The 12,450-nt window shown below is 42.1% G+C and overlaps 1 protein-coding gene across 3 annotated transcripts in view; it reads right to left on the reverse strand.

Moving 5' to 3' along the window:
* The window catches only part of Clcn4 (chloride voltage-gated channel 4), a 67,561-nt gene that overhangs the window by 36,505 nt on the left and 18,606 nt on the right, over positions 1-12,450 (reverse strand). For all 3 annotated transcript variants that reach the window (XM_028762132.1, XM_028762131.1, XM_028762130.1), the window contains exon 3: positions 341-495. In XM_028762132.1, the coding sequence (XP_028617965.1) occupies positions 341-484 (144 nt within the window). In that variant the 5' untranslated portion in view covers positions 485-495. The remainder of the gene's footprint in view (positions 1-340; positions 496-12,450) is intronic.

Below are 12,450 nucleotides of genomic sequence, written 5' to 3' on the forward strand. Positions count from 1 at the left end.
TCTCTCTCTCTCTCTCCAAAGAAATCACTTCTATCTTCAAGGATAAGAAAATGAAGCCCCAAGAAATGACATCTTCAAACTCAAGTCCCATGAAGGTGTCAAGAGCAAGAGGTAATCCAAACATTTCTGGCTCCAGGGTTCCCTTGTTGCTTGCACTAGTCATATTTCTACCCAAGGTACTTCCTATTGTAACTCTCAGGCTTTGTCTCTGCTTTCTTACTAGTTCTTTCCCTCTGTAGAACCAATATGCAATACATAACCTCAGGCTCGCATCCTAACTAAAAGACGGAAGCCTTGTGGAACTATTGGTAAGGGCCCCCTTAAACATGGTACCACCTACCTTTCTATGTCTGTCAGTGTCCCTGGACTTTTCCCTCAGCCAGTCTATTGTGTGGAAGTCTTCATATGTCCCCACATCAGGGAAGGGCTCATCAAGGAAGTCCATTAGATTCCCAGAGGCACTCATGGCTCCTGCACTGACCATGCTAGTTACTCCTGGAAGAGAAGTCCACCTGTTAAAAATGCAAACAGGTCTCGTGTGTAGCTCAGGACAGAGTGTCTGCATAGCATGCATGAAGGCTTGGGTTCAATTCCCAGCTCCACAAAGAAACAAAACAGGACCACAACATAGATATGGCAGCATAATCCAGGAACTCTCTATATCTCCCTCCCTCCTTCTCTTTCTCTGTCCCCACCTCTTCCTCCCATGGTGTGTGTCTTTGTGTGTGTGTGTGTGTGTGTGTGTGTGTGTGTGTGTGTTGGTGTGTATTAGATGAATTTTTCACGTGTTAGGCAAGTGCTGTAGTACTGATTCCTTCTCTGTGTTTGTTTGGTTTAATATAGAGTCTCATGTAGTCTAGACTGGCCTTGAACTTATTATGCTACAAAGAATGACTAGAACTCCTGATCCTCTTATTTCTGCCTCTTGAGCACTAGGATAAGCATATGATATCATTCCCTGTTTCTATTTTTTTACATAACCAAAAAACATTATTTCCACACCAGTATCTTTGCTATAATGTAATATGTACTCAGTTCATCTTCATTATTCTGCAGTTATCTGTTTCAAAGTCATCTTGAACACTGAATGAGAACATACCAAACAACTACCCCCAAAGGAATCCTGCAAGCCTTTTCTCACCAACTTCTTTTTCAACTTATCAACATCCCATCTTTTTAAAGGCATCCTATTTGATATACACTACTCACTCCATACACTTGAACACAGACACTTGCACCAGTGCTGAGGCCTGATCAAAATTTCTCTATCAGATATATTTTCTCCATAAAGCACATCACAAATAATGTTCTACCACATGGAAATATGGCGAGCACTACAGTGCAGTATTTCAAAGACACCTTAAACCACAAAATTACCAACTAAAGGAGCATGGGTTTGTGGGTTTGTTTTAAATGTGGAACGTAATAAAATAGAAAAAGGTCACTTGTCCTCAGTATGACTATGGAAACACAAAAGTAGGTTATTGTCTCTGACCACAGCTGGCAGATGTGCTTCTGGTGACTTGGACTTTTCACCATGCTACACAATTACCAAGACAGTAAGTAACCTTTAAAGCACCACTGCTCACTTGGTGCTATATAGTTTTGTTATTAAATGTCCTTTAATTATAGCATGGCCTCAGATATGCTGTGTTTGACAAACGTTGCATTTCAGCTAATAAGATATCCATATTCTGTTGTTATTGTGTAAAATAACTTATAAATGTCAATAATATCTGTGTGATGAATGGTAGTTTGAAATAACTGTCATTTGAGTGATTATCTGCCTACTGGATCTGTCAGTTACCGATAAAGGGGTGCTGGAATCTGTTACGATTTTTTGCTTAGCTTTCAGGTTTTGATTCACAAATACTCTTATTAGATACATGCATGTTAATATTTATTGTGCTGTCTTGGGAAATTATCTCTCTTGTTACAAAATGATACTCCTCTTTATCTCTAATAATTTACCTCCATGGCAATTTGGCTTCATCTAAACTTAATAAATTTCTTCAGCTTTAAATAAAAAGTCCTTAGATTGCATACTTTATCCTCAAGGTAGTGCTATTGGAAGGTATTGAAATCTTGAAGCAGTGGCACTGAGAGGAGGAATGGAGAATTAGGGTCCTTAGGTGTGTATCCTCAAAGTAGAGTTTGGGGACCCCAGCTCCTTCCCCTCACTCTTCTCTCATGAAGAGTCTGTTCTGCCACAATATTGTGCCATGGCATACACTGTCAGCAGAATCCCAAAACAAGGTGGCTAATTGATCACAGAAAACCAGCAACTCAGTGAGCCTTTCTTCCTTTTAAGTTGACTACATCAGACATTTTGTTAATGTACGCTAAACTGAAGTGAACACATGATGACAAATTTCAGTGAATAGACAAATTTGCAAATACAGTTCAAAAACAAGTATGAGTTAGTTTCTTTCCATATTCTACAGAAGGACAGACTCAGACTGTCAAATAATAGTAACCAAAATCATTATATCTCCCCATAGACAAAAGAAGAAATCAGCCTCAGTGACTGTCGTCAGAGGCAATCAAATGTCTAACAGAGCAGACTTTTATTCACTTCACACAAGACAAGGCAATCAGTAGATGGCAGCAGCCCTCTTCAACAGGAGGGTCAGCCTGGATATCAACAACACCTCAGAACAGATCACTATTAGCCAGAAACCATGACAGTCTGTCCCCTGGGCAAGTAGCTCTGGGACCAGATACCCATTTTAAGTCTTTCTTAAAACACAATTAAATCAGGTCCTGCTGCCTGGACAGTAAAACACTTGAATGACTTAGATAACAATTCCATTCCAATTGTTCAGGCTCTCCTGGCCTGGAATCTAGTCAATCATAAACCTCCTGTGTTCTGCCACCCTCATTGCCTCATTTGCAGATCACATAGGAACCAATTTGAGGCACAGAAGATTCTTGTAGCAGGACTTATACAAAGATAAGAGCCTGTAATATGCACCAGATAAAAATTACATTGGCAAAAAGTATGGAAAGTTGAATTATAGGATGAAAGCCAGAAAGTCTTGGAATCAACAGTTAAAATATTGAAGGTGGTTATAAAAATTTTTGGTGCAGTCCTCTCTCATTGCTTTATATATTAATGCACCTAGAGGACTCAAGCATGTCCTGATGAAACTGCACTTTAATCAACTAGAAAAGTCACTATGAACAAATGAGGTAGCCATCTTACAAGCAATAAAATGGTCATGGTGGTTGATTTATTGTCCATCTGCACAACTCAGCTGCTTTAAAGTTTTCTCAAAGTCTGAGTTCTGTGCTATGCCAAGTTGAAAACTACACCCGCTGATAAGTACCCCGGGATGAATCATATTGCATAAGTCAGTAGCAACCAATAACATAACCAATAATATAAGGGAAGGAATAAAATTAGAAACCAGGGGTAGCTTTCTAATTTTTACAAAAACAAGATGGTCATAATCTCTTATTATATCTCTGATGAGGAAAAATAAGATGACAGTCTGTAAATGCACAATACAGATGTTTCATCAGAAAATAAAAGCAAAACAAACAAACAAAAGACTTCAGTTGGTGAAAGAAATGCAGAGATTTGACCTGCTATGAAAGAAAAGTCAGTGCTGGACAGAGTGGCTGGTGCTTAGAATCCCAGTACTTGGAATGTGAGGCAGAAAGACTGCCCTGAGTTCAAGATCAGACTGAGCTACAGATTGAGACATATCTCAAAGTGTGTGTGTTGGGGGGTGACTCCCTGAAATTTAACCAAGTTATCTATGGCAGCAGCTACTCCAGGTTACAGTGCTTGAATGAGGAAAAAAAGCCACTCCAAAGAATAAATCCATCAGCAATTTCTCATTTGGGAGAGAGAGGTAGGGATGTGTGAATGTGTACAGGCACATATCAGGGGGCAACCCCAGGTGTTTTCTTCTTTGCCTTCGACATCGTTTGAGAAAGTATCTATGATTTACCACTTTGCATACGAGTCTAGCTGACTCACCAGATTCCAAGGATTCCCCTGTCTCAGTCTTATCTCATCACAGGATTTTTGGAATTGTACATAAATGTGTTGCCACATCCAGTTTTGCATGGGTTCTGAGGATCTGAATTCAAGTCATATGATTACATGACAAGAGCTTTACCCACTGAGCCATCTCCACAGCCCATCCCTCTGTAGACATTACTGGAGGTATGACCACTAGACCTAGAATTAGTAGAGCAAAGTAAACATGATCTAATCAACTGAGTTCAAACTGTTTCTCAGGGACCCCAAAAAGAGTTGCTGATGTCTCTCCTGAGGTTGTAGTTAAAAGATAAAATGAGAGGGTCAGGAAGAGTGTAAACAAAGACAACATGGGTGAGAAAAATGAAAGGAACTCATTTGGGATCCAGTGGGATAGCACAAATGGAGGAGTAACTTGAGTTCAGACAGATAGGGGAGCAACAAGAAGAAAGTATGTGGCTTGGATCAGCTACCTGAGAAATGAACTGATTGTCTATGTGAGCTCAGTACGGTGAATGTCGAAGGAACCCTGAACACATGGTCATTTGTACTGGAGAAGGACTCATTTTGTCTTTCACTTATTTTTATTCCTTCTCTCCAACAGGTACATTTTTGCCCCACAGATGATAGCTCTGCTTATGACCTAGAGGACATTGTTTCAAAGGACAGCCTCCTACAGTCTGAACCCAAGATTCCTTGCTGACCTGAGTCACGTAAATCAAGTCTCTGCAAACTGCACCTTACAGAAAAATTCAGGCTATCTAGTTGTGTAAATAAACCTTTATCAGCATAGAGTCATGCTCACATTCTCCAGCATAGAGTCTGGAAAATGAAGACTAGTGAAGTCAGCTCTGCAGATAGGAAAAGCAATTCCAGTGATGAAGAGGATTGAAGCAGCAATGAATTACAACGCCCAGCAGAGATAGGATGGAATAGAATTTTCCCTAGCTCATCTTGGTTGTATTCTGCCTGAGAAGATACCATCTTTCCTATGCAACCATTATTCACCTACAAAGGGACTTTGGAAAACATGCAGGACACCTAGGTCTTTTTATCTAATTCTTACAGCAAGAAAATATCTGTAAGACAGTCTCAGCATGAAGCTCCCAAGAGGCCAGGATCAAAGTCTTCAACAACAGCCGATAACAGACCCCTTCACATAAACGCAATTCACCAGAGCCCAACAAAGACAAGCATGTGTTAGCAGTGATAGCATCAATGATACCATTTAGGACTTTGATGTTGAAAGCTACTCTGAATGGGTCGGCTCACCCTCAGAACAGGGATTTGTATCATTTAAAGGAAACCTAGACAGCTCATAGTTGGGTGTTGGTAAAGATGTAATGGATTCGAGAGATGAAAGAAAGCAGGAAATCACTTGGATAAAGATCAACAAGGATGATCAAGGCCCCTACTAAGTATAAAAGAACATACCACCCTGAACTAAATGGTAGCTCTCAGCATATCTATTCCCAAATGCTATCCCTTTGAATATGCTACTCCTGTCCTTTGAATAGCTTATCCTCTGCCTGGAAAGTTCTGGTTTAGTCTATAGAGGGCTTTTTTCCCACATCTTCTCATCTATAGAGATTGCATTAGTTTCCCCAGAGAGAGAGCTGGGGCACCATGCTTAGCCATTTCAAAGACTTCCTTATCAGAACTCCTAAGAATACCAAAGCAATCACTAACTTCGCATTTTACTGTGATCTTCTGTAGTATGAAAGACTTACTCATTGTCACCTCTCAGTGGCTGGGCCTGGAGTGCAGTCAGTGTTCAATAACATACCCTGAATTAATTAAGCCATTGGGGGAACAAAACCCATTGGACTTTTTGGAACCACCTTACATAGCAAAGAAGCCTTAATGTTATGCTAAATGAAAATGAGAGAGAAAGAGAGAGGGGAAAGGAGAAAAAGAAGTGTCAGTGGACGATACATAGACAAAGGATGTGCAAGCAAGTGAGCAAGTTTGCCACTAGTTATTGTGTGGTCCAGGGTCATCTAAACCAATATCCTTAGGGGCATATTCAACATGATTTTGAGGCCATGAGGCGTTCATGTCAAAATATCAGAAGCCACCAGAATCACTCCAGCAAAAACTTTGACTGTGCCTACTGCCAACAGAAGTCCAAGTTATACAAATTATAGACAAAAATTAACCTCCAAAACTCTAGTCCAGTCTTCATTTGACTTAATACAGCAGCATCTGCATATGCAACGAAGTTCCTCAGCCGTTTTCAGTAGAGCACTCTCCTTTTGGCCTGGAAAAACTAAGTTTAGAGGCAGGAGCAATGAAGTTTGACCTCCAGCATGTGCTCTCCCATAAGGTTTCTGCCCAGGCTTTCAGCTCTGTGCCAGTTTCTTCACATCCCTTAGGTAGAGAAACAAGACTTACCCCTTATGTACATATGAGAATACAGTAAAGCATTATTAATAAATCACTCACAGCCAGCATGGTGATAGTGCTTTTTTTAAACTCTAAAGCACTGTATGATGTACTTCTTTTGAGAAGTACTTGTGAGAGATGAAATAGGCCACTGGCCTCTTCACTCTGAAGGGGTAGAGTTTGGAAAGACCTTAACAATGTCCCAAGTCTTCAAGTCCCTGGCTGATTTTGCTTCCACCCTGCTGTGTGATTATGAAAAAAGGTCTCCTGATTTCCATGAACATTTGTTTTCTCTTCCATTAAAAATGTGTGGTGTGACTGAAACTAATAGAAGAGAAACAGGGGAAAATCCTGGAACACATAGGCACAGGGAAAAGGTTCCTGAACAGAACACCAATGGCCTGAGCTCTAAGACCAAAAATTGACAAATGGGACCTCATAAAGCTGCAAAGCTTCTGTAAAGCAAAGGACACAGTCAATAGGACAGAGCGGCAACCAACAGATTGGGAAAAGATCTTCACCAACCCTACATCTGATAAAGGGCTAATATCCAAGGTATACAAATAACTGAAGAAATTAGACTCTAGAAAATCAAAGAACCCTATTAAAAAATGGAGCACAGAGCTGAACAAAGAATTCTCAACTGAGGAAGCTCGAATGGTTGAGAAGCACCTAAAGAAGTTTTCAGCATCACTAGTCATCAGGGAAATGCAAATGAAAACAACACTGAGATTCCACCTCACACCAGTCAGAATGGCTAAGATCAAAACCACAGGAGACAGCACATGTTGGCGAGGATGTGGAGAAAGAGGAACACTCCTCCACTGTTGGTGGGATTGTTAACTGGTACAACCACTATGGAAGGCAGTCTGGCGGTATCTCAGAAAATTGAACATAGTGTTACCTGGGGACCCAGCTATACCACTCCTGGGCATATACCCAAAAGAAGTTTCAACATACAACAGGGACACATGCTCCACCATGTTCATAGCAGCCGCATTTATAATAGCCAGAAGTTGGAAAGAACCCAGATGCCCTTCAACAGAAGAATGGATGCAGAAAATGTGGTACATTTATACAATGGAGTACTACTCAGCTATTAAGAACAATCAGTTCACAAAATTCCTAGGCAAATGGATGGAGTTGGAAAATATCATCTTGAGTGAGATGACCCAATCTCAAAAGAACATACATGGTATGCACTCACTGATAAGTGGATATTAGCCCAAAAGCTCACAATTTCTAAGAATCTACACATAGACCACATAAAACTCACATAGAAGAAGGAAGACCAAAGTATGAATGCATTGGTCCTTTTTAGAAGGAGCATCAAAAGTTTCAACCAGAACTCCCAAAGTCTAAACCACCAACCAGAGAGCACAAAGGGAGGGACTCAAGCACCTGTATAGGGAATTGAGGGTGACCTTGTTAGACTTCAGTGAAAGTGGAGGGCCAAGGTCCCCAAAAGTTTGGATCCCCTACTGTGTGGGAATTCGAGAGCAGAGAGATAGGACTGGGAGGATGTTTGGAGCACACCATCACAAAAATTAGGAAGAGGGGGGTATGGGATAAGGGATTTTGGGGGAGAATGAGAAAGGAGATAACATTGAAGGGTAAATATGCATAATATCCAATAAAAAACCCACACAGATAAAGGATTTTTTAAAAAAGGGAGTTTACTTATTTTAAATTAATTTCAAAAGTTTCTAGGAGTTGCAAATTGGCTAAGATCCTATTTTAAGCTCTCCACAAAAGAACTTAAACCTCTGTCCAATATTCTCAAGAGAGAGGTAAACCCTAACTTCCTCAACAGTTAATTGACAAAAGAGAGGTAATCTCACAAAAAGTAGAAAAGGCTATTTCTAATCGATATATCATATAGTCTGATTAATTGTCAGTGGTGCTATAAAAGTCCTTTGACAAAAGATTATTAATATAGATTTATATATCCTTAAATAAGGTCTTCATGACTCTCTGAGTGTGGAAGGAGCAACTGTTGGTGCTTCTGCCCTGATTTTACAAGAACTCTAAAAAATTGGCTTTAAAAACAAAAGAGGGGGAATGGTACCCCTCAAAAGGAGTCCCCCTGAAATACTCTCCATCATGCCTTGTTCACTTTTCTCTCTCTAAAGCTGAAAACTCATGGGAAATCTCTTGCTGACCATGTTGGTGACCTCGGGCACCACCAAGACCAACAAAACTTTGCCACAGATATGGGGAAGGACCCTCATACCCGTAAAGGGAATGCCCCAGACCCAATTCCCTTATGGAGCCGAGGACTGATATGCCTGTCCAATACCACAGAAGGCACAGCTAACCGGCTACCACAAATATTAATGAAAAAAATAGATACCCTCACAAAGTCAGGCCCAACCATAAATACGATGAATAACAATCTACATCCAGGGAAGAGAAATCTCCCTGAGAATCCCCTTCTTTTTTCTTTCCAGGTAAAAATGAATCACCCGTGATGCCGGCTGTTAGAAGTTCTAATCCAGATGGGCCAGAAGCCAGGATCCTCGCCCTTACCCTCAACCCCTACCTTTTCCCACCTGCACAAGGTCCCCTGAAGCTTGGCAACTGCAAGATCCTGCTTGGCAACTGCAGATAGACTCAAAGCAGTGTACCATATCATCTGAAGAATAGCAGGGATACCATAACTCAAGCAGTGTACCATATCTTCTGAAGAATAGCAGGTTGCAGTCCTCCTCACCCCCACGAATAACTAGGACCTGCCGGTCGGGTCAAGTGCACCCAGACGTGGGGCTCGAGGCAAGGACCCCTCTGGATGGACCCTCATTGAGAGGATGTGCGCACAACATCAAGATTGAGCGAGACAGAGATCGTTGCCGGCGACCTGTCATCCACGGAACCAGGTTGATGTTGCCATCAAGAAGACGGTTGAAGTTCATTACCATCAGCCAAAAATTGAAGAGGATCCAGAAGTGACTCTGCAGGAGACTGACACAGCTGCCAGCTCCCCTGCCTCCCCCTATGGTCGACCGCTAGACTTCCACGCCCTCCAGAAGGGTTCCTGGTATGCCTGGCTTTGCCCTCGCTTCTCTCGCTAGAGAGCTTGGCCTCTTGATCACCACAACAAAAATTGGCTTTTTCCTAAACCAAGGTCGCCCTTGATATGGCCGCTAACATTGGGGAGCCTTCCTTTATGACAATATTACACCCCAACTGACAAATGGTTGGTAACTTGAACATTTACAAGAGACTAGGATGGCTGTGAGTTAGCCCAATGACGGGATTATTGTAGGTCCACTTCCCAGGGGCCCACCCAATGCAGCCGAAAAGGAGTGCGTGGTGCTGGGAGTGGGTGCAGCCTACATGGCCTAAGACAGGGCTCTCACCCTCCTTTCACCCACATCGGAGTCCCTTGACGTTGCCCATCGTCGACAGCCTAAAACCTTCGACCATCGATGTGACTCGTCTCACATCAGTGTTTTGGGGTTGTGAACTTGTCTAAGACCCCCCATAATTAGACATCCAAATTCAAAATTCACATAGTTGGGATTGATCATAAGATGCCTTCTCTAACTAAACAGAGAAGGGGGAGATGCCAGAAGCCAGGACCCTCGCCCTTACCCTCACCCCCTACCTTTCCCCACCTGCACAATGTCCTCTGAAGCTTGGCAACTGCAAGATCCTGCTTAGCAACTGCAGATAGACTCAAAGCAGAGTACCATATCATCTTAAGAATAGCAGGGAGACCATAACTAAAGCAGTGTACTATATCTTCTGAAGAACAGCAGGTAGATCATAATTCAAGGCAGTGTACCATATAGACCATGACATGTTTCAAGGCATAGCCCAAGAAGATTTTGTACTTTTCCACCACCTGGCCCCTCTTACCACCTCCCCTTGTAAAACATGCTATAAAAAAGCATTTCATGTTCAAAAAAAAAAAGAAATTAAAAAAAATGTGTGGTGTGAGATTCTTTTCAGATCTGGAAATCAGTGACTCTTTGGTTTTAAAACTGTGCTCAGTAGCTTGAACACATGTTATTGGTCAGAACGGGCTTAAAAGTCACTCTTTCTTTGAGTACTCCATCAGTTTTTAGGACAATCTAGTCTATATTCATTTTTCCAGGAGAAAGTAGAATTTGTCTGGACTTAAGGGCCCAGACTTCCCAGGGTTCACCACTGGAGGCATCACGCAAGCTCAAAGTCAAGGAAGTGGTGACGCTAGGAGTGGTAATAGTCTCAGACAGGTAAGCAGCCCCATGGAGCTTTGCACAATTCCTTCAAACACATTCATTTCCAGAAACCAGAAAGTAAAGATTGGACGGGACTCAGTAAATTGGACCCCTAATGTTTCTGGGCCTGTCTGTGACCTTGAGGATCTGAAGCCACCAGAAGACCACTGTGATCAAGAAAGCATGCCACTAACTTGCTCAGAGAATGCAAGAAAACTAGAGGTGGTAACTTAGACTACTGTATAGTTTAACATGAATGGCAGGGAGGTGGGTATGGGGTATGGGAGGCTGGGAGCAGCTGGACCCCAACTGGATTGGGTGAGAGAGGTTGAAGGAACCTTTGACCTCTGACTAGGAGTGCAGGAAAGTAGTTCAAGGAGCACAGCTTCAGACTGAGTGGGCTATGTTCTTCAGTCCCAAACAGCTAGGTTTAGTATAATATTGTCTCTGTCCCTTTTCCTTCTGATACTACTAAAAGAGACCAGGAAGAAAGCTCAGTGAAGTGACTGCCATGCAAGCATGAGAACTTAAGTTCTGAGAACCTCAGAACCCATGAAAAAAACAAGATGAGTAACACACCTGTGATCTCAGTGCTGGGGAAGCAGGAACTAGTGTCACTGTTACCATAACCACAAAGGTAATATGAGCTCTATAGGTTACTTGCAATTCATTTCAAAACATGACGGCTTACATAGAAACAAGTACCTCATTTTACCAATGCTAGCACTGGGATTTGACTAAACATAAACAGTTCTCAATAGAGATTGCTCAGAAGGCTACAGGCTACAGTCAGCATGACTTGGAGTCATTTGAAGGCTTGCTCATTCCCATCTCTGCCTGGCTTGGAGGCCCTCAACAAATGAGGGTAAGAAGTGCTGAGGCTCCACATGGCTCCATGTGGCCTCTCCAAGGTGACCGTGTCCTGAAAGACACCAGGTAGAGGCTGTGTCATTTCACCTCATCTAGCCTCAGAAGGCAGTGGCCCTCTTGTCACATACTATGGCTGTTGCAAAAGCACACCAGGGTCAAATGGAAAGAAAATAGATCACAGTCCTGCTTGGTGAGGGGAGGGGGAATGCTGGGTCTCTAGAAAACCACCTAGAATCCAGAAATAGTGCTGTGGCCATTTTAGAAAAAATGGAACTGATCATTCAAGTTACAAAAAGTCTTCACAAATGCACAAAGATAATCTAGGAGAAAATAAGGATTATTTGTGATCATCTTAGATTGAAAATCACTATTATATTTTGCTATATTTTTCTTAAGTATCATTTTAAACACATGGATGGCTGGTACTATATAGTTCAGTGGCAGACCACTTGCTAACATACTTGGGGTTTTAAGTTCAAATATCAAAGTACAACTTTGTTCTTGAGACAGGATCTCATACAGCCCAAGCCAGCTTCCAACTTAAATAGCTGAAGATGCCATTGGACATGTGATGCCCCTGCTTCCACCTCCCCAGCACTGGGATGGCATGTGTGCACTACCACTAGCAGTTTACATGGTACTAGGGATAGAACTCAGGGTTTGATGCACACTAAACAAGCATTGTACTAACTGAGTTCCCATCCCCAGCCCAAGCTGAAGTTTTAATACATGCTTTCCCTCTGTATTGCAAGATTTCTTCCTAAAATGGTAGCACTATTAAGACTGTAGAACAGTGCTGCCTGAGTTCCAATTCAACTGGGGCACTTCCCAGTGATATGATTGTAGGCAAGTTGCTAAGCCATACCTGGCCTCAGTCTTCTATGAAACAGAGATTGTAGCAGCACTTGCCTCAAGGTATTGTTATGACTGCATGAAGTCTGTGGCTGACAGCACCACCGAATGAGTCCCAGACATCATTTCAAATTGAGGAAATGGGGT

Source organism: Grammomys surdaster, unplaced genomic scaffold, assembly GCF_004785775.1.
Source record: "Grammomys surdaster isolate TR1022 unplaced genomic scaffold, NIH_TR_1.0 131, whole genome shotgun sequence".
Taxonomy (NCBI): domain Eukaryota; kingdom Metazoa; phylum Chordata; class Mammalia; order Rodentia; family Muridae; genus Grammomys; species Grammomys surdaster.